This window comes from Setaria viridis, chromosome 5 (genome assembly GCF_005286985.2).
Source record: "Setaria viridis chromosome 5, Setaria_viridis_v4.0, whole genome shotgun sequence".
Lineage (NCBI taxonomy): Eukaryota > Viridiplantae > Streptophyta > Magnoliopsida > Poales > Poaceae > Setaria > Setaria viridis.
Window position 1 is genome coordinate 4,894,475 of NC_048267.2, and position 12,318 is coordinate 4,906,792.

Below are 12,318 nucleotides of genomic sequence, written 5' to 3' on the forward strand. Positions count from 1 at the left end.
CTTCCCTTTTCTTTGAAAAAAAAAATGAACATTGGTACGTATCCTCTTTGTTGCAGTCTGATTTTTTAGGGATTTTTTTTTTTGGTCCACTTCTCTATTACTTCTTGCTCCTGGGGTTTAGTCCATGGACCCCGTTGAATGTGCGAGGCAAGGAAAATTCAGCATTTCAACTGTACGAGATTTTCCACAATCCATCATTATCAGTGGTGGGCGGGAACCGAGAAGGGCGAGGGGAAGGCATGGCGACGGAGCTGGAGGGCGGAGACTACGGCGCCTTCATGGAGAGATTCGAGCTGCTGCCTCCGCAATCTCAGCAGACGGAGAAGCTCCCGTTGCACGGCCTCACCTTCGCCATCAAGGACATGTGATCAAGTGTCCCCTTCTTCTCTGTCGATCTCCAAATTTGATTGTCAACGACTGAAGCCATACGTGTTGTCTTGCTGCAGCTTCGACGTCAGCGGCCGCGTCACCGGGTTCGGCAACCCGGACTGGGCGAGGACGCATGGCCCCGCCGGCGCCACCTCCCCCGTCGTCCTGGCCGCGCTGGCCGCCGGCGCCACCGGCGTCGGCAAGACCATCATGGACGAGATGGGCTGCAGGTGATCGCCCGTGCCTCCACCTGAAACCGGGACCCATTTCAGATTACAGTATCTTGCAGAGTTGCAGTTGCAGTTGGAAATCCATCAGTTTGATCAGGCCGCTAAAATTCAGCCCGATTTCCACAGCATCGATGGGGAGAACGCGCATTATGGCACGCCAACTAATCCCTGCGCTCCCGACAGAGTTCCTGGAGGATCCTCCAGTGGATCAGCGGCCGCGGTCGCCGCAAAGCTTGTCGACTTCTCTTTAGGTCAATCCCTGCCCAGCCTTTTGCTCTCCTGTAGTTTCACAGTTCTTGGATATTCTTCTTTTTAGGGACTAATTCCTATTTATTCTTTTTTTGAGGAAAGAATTGTTCGTTTTTCTCAGTATCAACAAAGTATTTTTTTCTATACTTTCCCATTGTGTGATAATGTTATATAGGCACGGACACCGGTGGCAGTGTTAGGGTACCTGCTGCCTACTGTGGCATATTTGGACTCAGGCCTTCCCATGGATTGGTTTCGACAGAAAATGTCGTTCCAATGTCGCAGATGTTTGATACTGTTGGTGGGTAGATATTCCTCCTTTTTTTTCCTCTGTTCATCACTTCAAGTTTCATGTCCCATTGCTGTCTGGCCTTTATGAAAATTAGTAACTTAATGTACTACTTTTTTTGTTTTTGCAAAACAAATGCAGTATTTACTGTTAGTGTTCAGAATGATGCTGATATTTATAATTATTCAAATCACGTTGTACAGGGTGGTTTGCTAGAGATATCTCTACGTTATCTCGTGTAAGCAATGTGTTGTTGCCGCTACCTGCTGACAACACTATCAAGCAACCAACTCAATTTACAATTCCCAAGGACTGTTTTGAAATCTTAGGCTCTTTGAGGGACCAAACATATCAGGTTCTCAATGCCTCAATAGCTAAGAGATTTGGTAGTAAGTAATACTATGAACTCATATACTAGCTTAAGCCTTAAAATTACTCTGTTTCCATTAAAGATAATAGATCTTATCTGCTGCGAATGCCTTTATTGTCACAGGTGATGCAGTAGATAATAGGAACCTCGGTGAATTCGTCTCCAACAATGTTCCGACAATTGGGAAGTTCATTAGCGACTTCTCGAAAAGCGAATCACCTTCTGTACCTGCTCTATCTGCCATTTCATATGTCGTGGGATGCCTCCAAAGGTTTCACTTACAACTTATTCAGACTAAGCAATAATAGTTCTTGAAGTTGCTAGTAATTCTAAATATTGTTTTACCAAAAATAGTAAAATACAAAAACCTTGCTCTAGCCCACCTTCTTCATAATTAAATAGCACTCCGTCCAATAACACATACTGAATAAGATATGAACAGGCATCATTTAGGATTATTCTTTTATGACTGGAGGGAGTAATTCAGAAGATGGGCCTGACAGGGGAATAGTTTGGTGCCATTTCAACAGTTGAAAATTTGTTAATCAGTATGGTTTTTTCTTTCCTCACGATCTAGAGTTACCCATCATGGGTGAGGAGGAACAATGTGAATATCTGTTTCAGGTCCGAATTCAAAGCCAATCATGCAGAATGGGTCAACACTGTAAAGCCTAACCTAGGCCCAGGCATCCGAGAGCGGGTACACGGGGCCATTACATCAGAAGCTGGACCCATGGAGGAGTTTCATGTTCTGAGGACTGAATTCAAGGCTGCACTTGATGCTCTTGTCAAGGTACTTCAGAATTCAGAGAGTTCCTCTGCACCTGCTGCAGTTTTAAATCAAACAGAAGTGCAGATAATCATTAACATTGCTGTGTTCTTTGTGATCTCTTGCTGACTTATTTTTCATCTGTAGGATGATGGAATCCTTGTGATCCCAACAGTTCCTGGTTCTCCACCAAAGCTGCGCACGGAAGCTGCTGCGCTGGAAAACTTCCGGGCAAGAGCATTTTCACTTCTTGCAATCGCTGGACTGTCTGGGTTTTGCCAGGTATAGAGCTGCTGAACCTCGATTGCAACTGATCATGCAATTCAGATACCACAATTTTATTGTCACCGATTGATTGGTGTTTGTGCTGGGCATGGGATACAGTTGAGCATTCCTCTTGGCGTGCGCGATGGCGTTCCAGTGTCGGTCTCTCTCGTGGCACGCCATGGCGCGGACAGGTTCCTCCTGAGTGTGGCTGAGGAGCTGTATGAGGCGCTCAAAGAGGAGAGCAAGAAAGCATGGAGCTCATCAGACTCCTCTTCCTGAGCCATCAGTCATAATTCAACCATATGGAAACAAGCGGAAGTGAATTTTGGTTAATAAAGCAGTAGCATCAGCATAAACATTGATGCCAACAAAATCTCATATGTATGCAGCTTCTAATGATATATTTCTGTACACCTGGGTGACGGAATGCGCAATGCAGGCACATTCTTCTTCTTTGCAAGCATTCTGTGGGCTCACAGTTGTGTTTGTGGAGCGGTTGGTGCCGGAAACCAAAGGAAGAACCCTAGAAGAGATTCAAGCCTCCTTTCGCAAATGGTTTGCTTGTCTAGTTGACTAGTTTAGATAGCCAAATCCCTGGATTGGGGATGCTAGCTTCAATGGTTATCTGGGATGCTATTGTTTGTTGTACACACAAAAATTACTTCCCTTTTTTTTCGTCTCTCCTTTCCATTTCTCTTGTGCCGCTTCTACTAGTTCTTGTTCCGGCCCGTGGTGTGTGATTTTCACGGCCCGGTTAAGCCCATGACCATTGAGTGGGGGCATACGGCCCACGGAACCGGCCCAATCAACCGTACGAGATCGGGAAACCTATGGCTTCGGAAGTTTTTTTTCTACCCACTCACACCTGCCGGCGGCCGCCGCCGGCCGTCAGGGCGCTCCCCGCCGCCTGTTCCGCTCTCCGGAGCCCCGCGGCCGCGGGCACACCGGTCGCCGAGCGCCCCCGCCTCGTGCGTCGCCGGCCCCGCGCACCGGCCGCGCTGTGCCGCCGCGAGCGCGGCCCCCGGTGCGCCGGCGGCCACCGTGGTTGGAGAAGGTCATTTTTTTCTCGAAATGTTGAATCTTGTTTGAAAAATTGTTGAATTCAGTTGGAAATTCAGTAGGCAATAAAAAATGTTGAATGCAACGTTTTTTTATAAAATGTTGACCTGTATTTTAGAAATCGTTGAATTTGATATTTTTTATGTTGATTTAATGTTTAGAAAATGTTGAACCAAGTTTATTAACATGTTGAATTTAGTTTATTAAAATGTTGAGTTCAGCCTCTAAATAGGTCTAATACTTAACCAGCTTTCCACAATTTGTGTGGTATAGGGAGCCCGCGTACGAGATTATCCACAATCCGGCCTGGATCATCTTCACGTTCTGCTCTGCTGCGTGGGTTGCGAGAGCGCGGGGAAGGCATGGCGATGGGGATCGAGGGCGGAGACTACGGCGCCTTCATGGAGAAATTCGAGCTGCTGCCTCCACAATCTCAGCAGCAGGAGGAGCTCCCGCTGCACGGCCTCACCTTCGCCATCAAGGACATGTGAGCTTCTCCTCCTCGGCCCAGGCCAATCTCCTGATTTTATCGATTTCGCCGAGTGCTTGAAGGCATGCGTGTTCTCTTGTTCCAGCTTCGACATCAGCGGTCGCGTCACCGGGTTCGGCAACCCGGACTGGGCGAGGACGCATGCCCCCGCCGCCGCCACCTCCCCCGTCGTCTTGGCCACGCTGGCCGCCGGCGCCACCAGCGTCGGCAAGACCGTCATGGATGAGATGGCCTACAGGTGACCGCATGTCTTGTCTCCGCGTGATACCGGAGTTTGTTTATTGCATCAACAGTACTGAAACTGGGAATCTTGACTGGAATTGCATCTAGCTGAGTGAGGCCACTGAAATTGAGTTCAATTTTCGCAGCATAAATGGGGAGAACGCACATTACGGCACGCCGACTAATCCGTGTGCTCCCGATAGAGTTCCCGGAGGATCCTCCAGTGGATCAGCTGTTGCAGTTGCTGCAAAACTCGTCGATTTCGCTCTGGGTCAGCAACCCCTGCCCCAGCCCTTTTGCTCTCCTAGAGTTCTAGTTGCTCAATTCCTGGTTATTCTCAGTCTTGGACTTGCAGCAAAATGAACTTCATACCATTTCCCCTTGTCTAATGTAGGAACTGACACTGGCGGTAGTGTGAGGGTACCTGCTGCCTATTGTGGTATATTTGGACTGAGGCCTTCCCATGGAGTGGTTTCAACAGAAAATGTCACCCCAATGTCACAGATGTTTGATACTGTTGGTGGGTAAATATACCTCTTTCTTTCTTTTTCTAAGTTTGTAACTTTCAAATTTCATGTCCTATTGCTTTATTGTCCTTTATGAAATTTAGTCACTTAAAACGTAGTACTTTTTTTGCAGAACAAGAATGTGGTACTGTTAGTGTTCAGATCAGAATGGTGCTGATATTTACAATTATTCATATTACATTGAACAGGGTGGTTTGCTAGAGATCTCTCCACGTTATCTCGTGTAAGCGACGTGTTGTTGCCGCTACCTGCTGACAACAATATCAAGCAACCAACTCAATTTACAATTCCTAAAGACTGTTTCGAAATCTTAGGTTCTCTGAAGGACCAGACATATCAGATTCTCAATGCTTCAGTAGCTAAGAGATTTGGTAGTAAGTAATACTATAAACTCATATAGCTTAAACAATTACTCTGCTTCCATTAAAAATGTAAATCTTATCTGTTTAGGATGCCTTTATTGTCACAGGTGATGCAGTAGATAATAGGAACCTTGGTGAATTCGTCTCCAACAATGTCCCAACCATTGGAAAATTTATTAGCGACTTCTCCAAAAACGAAGCACCTTCTGTACCTGCTCTATCTGTTATTTCATATGTCATGAGATGCCTCCAAAGGTTTCACTTACAACTTATTCAGACTTACTACTTCTTTAAGGATGCAAGTAGTAGTAAATATTGTTTTGCCCAAAATAGTAAAATACAGAATAGGCTAGCTCTAGCCCACCTTCGCCATAAATCACACTCCCTCCAATAACACCTACTGAATAAGATATCAAAAGCCAACATTTAGGAATACTCTTCTGTGACTGGAGGGAGTAATTCAGACAGATGGGCCTGACAGGGATATAGGGGCTGTTTTCTTTGAGCCCTGATAAAGCTGCCTGCTCCAGGGAGCGCTAACGTTGCCTGGCATCATGCTAGCTGTTTAAAATTTGTTAATCAATATGATTTTTCCACTCACCTCCTAGAGTTACCATGTTGAGTGAGGAGGTAAAAATGTGAATATCTGTTTCAGGTCTGAATTCAAAGCCAATCATGCAGAGTGGATCAACACTGTAAAGCCTAACCTAGGTCCAGGCATCCGAGAGCGGGTGCACGAGGCCATTACATCAGAAGATGGACCCATGGAGGATTTTCATGCTCTGAGGACTGAATTCAAGTCTGCACTTGCTGCTCTTGTCAAGGTACTTCAGAGTTCAGAGAATTCCTCTGCACCTGCTGCAATTTTAAATCAAACAGAAGTGCAGATAATATTAACATGGCTGTGTTCTGGGTGATCTCTTACTGACTTGTTTTCGTCTGTAGGATGATGGAATCCTTGCAATCCCAACAGTTCCTGGTTCTCCACCAAAGCTGCGCATGGAAGCTGCTGCGCTGGAAAACTTCCGGGCAAGAGCATTTTCCCTTCTGTCAATCGCTGGACTGTCCGGATTTTGCCAGGTATAGGTCTGCTGAACCTCGATTGCAAATGATCATGCAATTCAGATACAGCAATTAATTGTCACCGATTGATTGGTGTTTGTGCTGGGCATGGGATACAGTTGAGCATTCCTCTTGGCGTGCGCGATGGCGTTCCAGTGTCAGTCTCACTCGTGGCACGCCATGGCGCGGACCGGTTCCTCCTGAGTGTGGCTCAGGAGCTGTATGAGACGCTCAAAGAGGAGACCAAGAAAGCATGGAGCTCAATGGGCTCCTCTCTCTGAGCCATCAATCATAATTCATAAGCAAAGTTCTTGCTCCATCAGTTCTCATACCGGTCGATCTCAATATTCATGTCATTCGGGCATATAGCATTCTATCCATGTGTACTTAAAAAAATGTTGTACCCTTGTACCAGTTTGTTGCTTCTGTATGTATATGGAAATAAGAGTATTACGACAAGTTGTGGGCATGTTTGGAAATTGGAAACCTGGAATGGTAAAGACCGGAATGGCCAACAGGCCAAGGCACAGTGAATGAATAGGAATGCACAAGTGCAGTGTGCAGAACGCAAGACATGTGAATTTGTGTGTTGAGAATTTGTACCCAAAAAAGCACATAAAACTGTAAATATCAATATGTTGTGAGAGAAATGGATTAACTTCAATAAAAATGCCGCTCTGTAATTCTTATAGCTTTGTAATATATCCTATACAAAATGAAGCCATTCGAATTTTTGAATGTTAGTTGTCACACAAATAGTAAGACATGTGAATTAACGCTGCGGTTATTGGCGGGGAAATAAAAGGGGAAAAATCATAGTGGTAGCACATGCCCCTACTCTAACAAATATTGGCAAGTAGCAACGGGAAGAGATAAGGCTCCTGACAAGAACAGAGGCTGGCGTGCAGCGTGCATGCCTGGACAACACTCGCGATGCGGCCGCTCCAGCTTCGCCCCCGAGCCGCCGCCGCCGCCGGTCCTGCTCGGCCCCGCAGCCTCCCCGGCCGGCTGAGTCTCCGGCCGTGTCGCAGCGGCAGGAGGAGCAGCCGGAACGCGCCGGTAGCCGTAGCAGCAACGACGAGAGGAGGAGGGAAGACGACGGCGGCGGCGGCGGACGTGGTGAGGGAGTTCTACGACGGCGTGAACCGGCGCGACCTGGCGGCGGTGGCGCCGCTCATCGCCGAGGGCTGCGTGTACGAGGACCTGGTGTTCCCGCGCCCGTTCGTGGGGCGGGACCGGATCATCGGCTTCTTCGGCGAGTTCATGGGGACCATCAGCCCCGACCTCCAGTTCGTGATCGACGACATCTCCGCCGAGGACTCCGCCGCCGTCGGCGTTACCTGGCACCTAGGTACGTGTTGTCGGTTCCTCTCCATGCAATGGCTGCAACTACAATGGTGGTGCGGATTAGTAAATTTGATGGCAATGGGAGATGCAGAGTGGAGGGGGCGGCCATTTCCGTTCAGCAGGGGATGCAGCTTCTACCGCTTGCAGGAATCGGAGCAGCAGCAGCAGCCACAGATCGTGTGAGCACAGCTCTTCCTCTGTTTCCCTCTCCTTTTTCAGTACTCGTTAATTACTTTCATAATCCATGACGCTTTGGACAAGATAAGAGGGCAGTAGGGACGAATGGCTGATTCTTGCCGGTCCTCATTTTGATCAAATCCACGTTTGCATGATCCGATCAGGTACGGTCGGGACTGCGTGGAGCCTGCCGCCAAACCCGGGGATTTGGCACTGGTACGTACAGCTCCTCCATGAACGAATCATTCCATCTATTCGCACGCGCACGCTCGTCTTGTGTCTGCAATTCTGCGTTGCATCAGTCAAATTCAGCAGTATCATGTTGGTCCTGGGCATGAAAATTGCAGGTTATCATCAGGGGAGTGACATGGATCCTTGAACGCTTTCCGAGCCTCGCCAACAGGTTCTGATAGATGAGCACAGACATGGCATGCACCTTTTGGGCAAGGAAGGCGTGTATATACGTTGAATAATCGACACATTGTCAGGATGGAGGGAGAAAAATGTTCATTTGGAGGTTGAATGATCGATAGATTGTCAGGATGGATGGGAGATGGAGAAAATAGATATGCAATGCTGATATTGAGGAAAAATAGTAGATATGCATATTGGAGAAAAAAAAGATATGCATGTATTTTTTGCGAGTATTAGATACGCAAAGTTGATTGGGGGGGGGATAATAGATATACATGTTGGAAAAATAGCAAAAAAAATAGATATGCATATTGGGAAAATAGCAAAAACAATAGTAGGTATGCATGTTGGAGAAAAATATGTACTCCTGTCCGTTCCAAATTATAAATTATTTTGATTTTTCTAGATACATAGATATTATTATACATCTGGATATGGGGTATATCGAAGTGCATAACAAAGTCTATGAATCTAAAAAAGCCAAAACGACACTGTGATATCCGGCCCAATTTGGTTGACCCAGTGTGGCCCATGAGCACAAGTGCGCATGTTTAGTACCATCTTGCTAGTTGAGCAAGGGTGGAGCCAATTTATAATCTTTTGTCAACTAGCCATAGCACATTAGCACCTTCGGGTTAACCCTTTTACACAAAGTGAGCACGAAAGTGTAAGCAGGATGCTATGTGTACGTATGCCCGCCCCTTGGAAGGGTTGGGCGATGCGGCTTCGGAGGGCGGGGTGTTACAAATGGTATCAGGCATGGTATATGGCGCCGGCACTGGACGTACGGTCGTGCCTTAAGACGGAACGTTCCTGGACATTTGGCCAAGTGTGGGTGAGTTGGACCGACGAGGACGTCAGGTTCTTTCAAGGGGTTAACCCTTTTACACAAAGCGAGCACAAAAGTGTAAGCAGGATGCTATGTGTACGTGTGTCCGCCTCTTGGAAGGGCTGGGCGATGCGGCTTCGGAGGGTGGGGTGTTACAAATGGTATCAGGCATGGTATATGGCGCCGACACTGGACGTACGGTCGTGCCTTAAGAGGGAACGTTCCTAGATATTTGGCCAAGTGTGGGTGAGTTGGACCGACGAGGACATCGGGTTCTTTGAGGGGGATGTATGTGACATCCAAACATTTGGCCAAGTGTGGGTGAGTTGGACCGACGAGGACGTCGGGTTCTTTGAGGGGGGTGTATGTGACATCCGACCCAATTTGGTTGGTCCAGTGTCACCTATGAGCGCAGGTGCACATGTTTAGTACTCCGTCCCAGAATATAGCTACGTTTAGACTTTTTCAAAGTCAAATCTTCTCAACTTTGACTGAATAGAGAAATAATCATAGAAACTAATAACATAAAAATAATGTTAGTTGATTTATCATGAAACCAACTATTATAATATGTAACATTTTCTATTTGAAATAAATTATTTTTAGAGATATTGTTGGTCAAAGTTAAAAAGATTTGACTTTTAAAAAAGCTAAATGTAGCTATATTTTGGGACGGAGGGAGTACCACCTAATTGAGCAAGTGTGGAGTCAACTTATAATCCTTTGTCAACCAGCTATAGTACCTTCGGGTTAACCTTTTACACGAAGTGAGGACGAAAGTGTAAGCATGGTGCTATGTGTATGTGTGCCCGTCCCTCGGATGCAGCTTGAGCAAGGGTGGAGCCATAAGTCTTTGTCAATCAGCCATAGCACCTCAGGTTACCCTTTTACACGAAGCGAGAACGAAAGTGTAAGTAGGGTGCTATGTGTATGTGTGCCTGCCCCTCGGATGCGGCTTTGGAGGACGGGGTGTTACATACATGAACGGAGGGAGTAGGAGATATGCATGTTGACACGGATAGAAATGCAATGTTGATATTGAGAGAAGAATACATAGTACATGCGTGTTGGACATAGAAAAAAAAAGTAGATATGCGTAAAAAATAATAATAGATATACATGTTGGAGCGAGCAAAAATAGTCGATATACATCTTGGGAAAATAGCAAAAAAGAACAACAGTACATATGCATGGAGGAAGAAATATTAAAAAACAAGAACAAAAATAGTCAAAAATGGTCCCGGCGGGGCTTGAACCCGCGACCTTCGGCTCATAAGACCAACGCTCTAACCAACTGAGCTACGGGACCCGCTACTTTTTCAAATTTACTGTCACAAAATATTAACATATCTTGATCTATACCCTACTTGGAATTTTTTTTTACAGATGAGAATTAAAGGATGCCCCTTCCAACAATAACCCTAATTGCCATGATGTAAATTGTTGGTCGTTTCAATTTTTTAGTTTCATAGATATTATTAAGCATTTAGATATAATGTATGTTTATATGCATAATAATATCTATAAACCTAGAAAAGTCAAAACGAATTACAATTTGGAACGGATGGAGTAGTACTCCCTCTGTCCAAATTACTATTTGTTTTGGCTTTTCTAAGTACATAACTTTTGCTACGTATCTAGACATAGTATATATCTAGATACATAGCAAAGTCTATGTATCTAGAAAAGTCAACACGAATAGTAATTTGGGACGAAGGGAGTACTTGTCAACCATCTGTTATGGATCTATATAACTTTTATAATTTGATGGGCAAATTAAAGAAGTTTGATCAAATACAATCCTAAAACAGCAATTTAGAATCTGAAGGAGTAATTGATAAGAAAATAATAAATTGCACTTCCTCTTAAAGGAGAACAGAACCAAGAAGTGGCCACGGAAGTCCCATCCAAATTTCAAAGTAAAATCAGCCTTTGTAGGGAGCTGCAATAAGCTGTAGGTTATTCTCTTTAACATATTATACTGTCAGGTTTCCACAATTCATTCTTGCAAATTGAAAAATTTTACTTTTCAAAATAATAACTAGCTAGGCAAAATTTTACTTTTCAAAATAATAACTAGCTAGGCTTTGCTATAGATTGCAACATTCTTTTATGGATGGGATGATTTCCCACTAGATTAACCATAGATGCACATCTTGATAGTATGATCTGTTTATAATGATGCAGTAGTAGAAGACATAGGCTTTTAAGTTTACCCTCCCTCCTTAGGGTTCCTTTGGTGGAGCTTTTAAACTGTTTTGGCTTTAGAAAGACCTAAAAGCCAACCAAAGGGACTAGTTTCCTCTCAGGTGCTTTTAAAAAAGCTGCTTTTGTGTAGTTTATTTTTCACAGCAAGAAGGTGTTGTCGCCGGCTATGAATCGGACATTTCACGAAATTAACCCACCTGCCATCGGTTATGTTGTACCGATTCGTTTCTTTTTTTTTCCTTCCTCTCCCACCCGCGACGCTCTACCTCCCCGACGGCTCGTGGCCAGCCGGCCCTCCTCGCGGCTCCTGGCCGACCGGCCCTCGGGCTCCTCTTCTCCTCCAGGCAGCCCCCCACTCTCCCTCCGTCTTCTCTGACAGGCCCGCTCCTCTCCGCCTGGCGGCTCCCTGTGCGGCGGCGGCAGTGGCGGGCTGTGCGACGGCGGCGGGCTGTGGTGGCAGTGGTGGCCTGGGCGTCAACGCCGGTGGCTCCCCTCCCTCTCCGGCACGCCTGCCTCCTTCTCCGCCGGCCCTCTTCTCCTCCCATGCGTGTGCAGGAAAGGACGAGGCAGGCCTCCTCCTCTCTACCGGCGGTAGCACCAAGCTTGACATTGCTAAGCTCGTTCACAAGGCCAGCTAATTCTTGCACTCGTACTCTTCTCGTAGAGGATTTGCTTGGGTTCTTGAAGTTGTTTGGGTGCGGGAGCGCGAGCTCCGCTACCGCGCGCGGGATCGGCTGGCGAGGCCGCGACCACCGTTGAGGCTCATATGGATCTGTGTATCGTCGGGAGGAAGAAGGCGATGCTGACAAGGGGGGTTCGCTCGTCAGTGAGGAGGGAAAGGGTTGAGTGGGGTGGACTGTGAATAACATGTGGATCCGCTCATGAGTGTTTTCAAAAAGGTACAACTATTTCACCAAACGGTTTTCACCTACATCGGTTTTTCCATGGCTCAAAAATAACAGCTACTTTTTCAAAAACCACAAACATTGTGGTCAGCATGACAACATCAAAGACAGAGGATACGAGTCCCCACATCCTGACAATATGGCAATGGACAACTCATTCACCAACTGAAAAG

General features: G+C 46.2%; 3 protein-coding genes and 1 non-coding gene across 4 annotated transcripts; 3 read left to right on the forward strand and 1 right to left on the reverse strand.

Moving 5' to 3' along the window:
- Positions 1-86: 86 nt before the first annotated feature.
- Positions 87-3,218, forward strand: LOC117856658 (amidase 1). The gene is made up of 9 exons (XM_034739010.2): positions 87-364; positions 447-599; positions 726-850; positions 1,024-1,149; positions 1,341-1,526; positions 1,631-1,778; positions 2,132-2,300; positions 2,424-2,558; positions 2,661-3,218. Exons 1-9 carry the CDS (start codon positions 240-242, stop codon positions 2,820-2,822), a joined length of 1,329 nt encoding a protein of 442 aa, XP_034594901.1. The 5' UTR covers positions 87-239; the 3' UTR covers positions 2,823-3,218.
- Positions 3,219-3,290: 72 nt separating this feature from the next.
- On the forward strand, positions 3,291-6,734 carry LOC117856656 (amidase 1). The gene is made up of 10 exons (XM_034739007.2): positions 3,291-3,597; positions 3,876-4,089; positions 4,178-4,330; positions 4,461-4,585; positions 4,709-4,834; positions 5,030-5,215; positions 5,311-5,458; positions 5,859-6,027; positions 6,149-6,283; positions 6,385-6,734. The coding sequence occupies exons 1-10, from the start codon at positions 3,306-3,308 to the stop codon at positions 6,544-6,546; spliced, it is 1,710 nt and encodes a 569-aa protein (XP_034594898.1). The 5' UTR covers positions 3,291-3,305; the 3' UTR covers positions 6,547-6,734.
- A 401-nt stretch (positions 6,735-7,135) lies between these two features.
- Positions 7,136-8,612, forward strand: LOC117856659 (uncharacterized). The gene is made up of 4 exons (XM_034739011.2): positions 7,136-7,616; positions 7,704-7,791; positions 7,954-8,005; positions 8,137-8,612. Exons 1-4 carry the CDS (start codon positions 7,199-7,201, stop codon positions 8,197-8,199), a joined length of 621 nt encoding a protein of 206 aa, XP_034594902.1. The 5' UTR covers positions 7,136-7,198; the 3' UTR covers positions 8,200-8,612.
- A 1,655-nt stretch (positions 8,613-10,267) lies between these two features.
- TRNAI-UAU (transfer RNA isoleucine (anticodon UAU)) lies at positions 10,268-10,341 on the reverse strand. The gene has a single exon. It is a non-coding gene; the product is annotated as a tRNA-Ile (tRNA).
- Between the last annotated feature and the right edge of the window lie 1,977 nt (positions 10,342-12,318).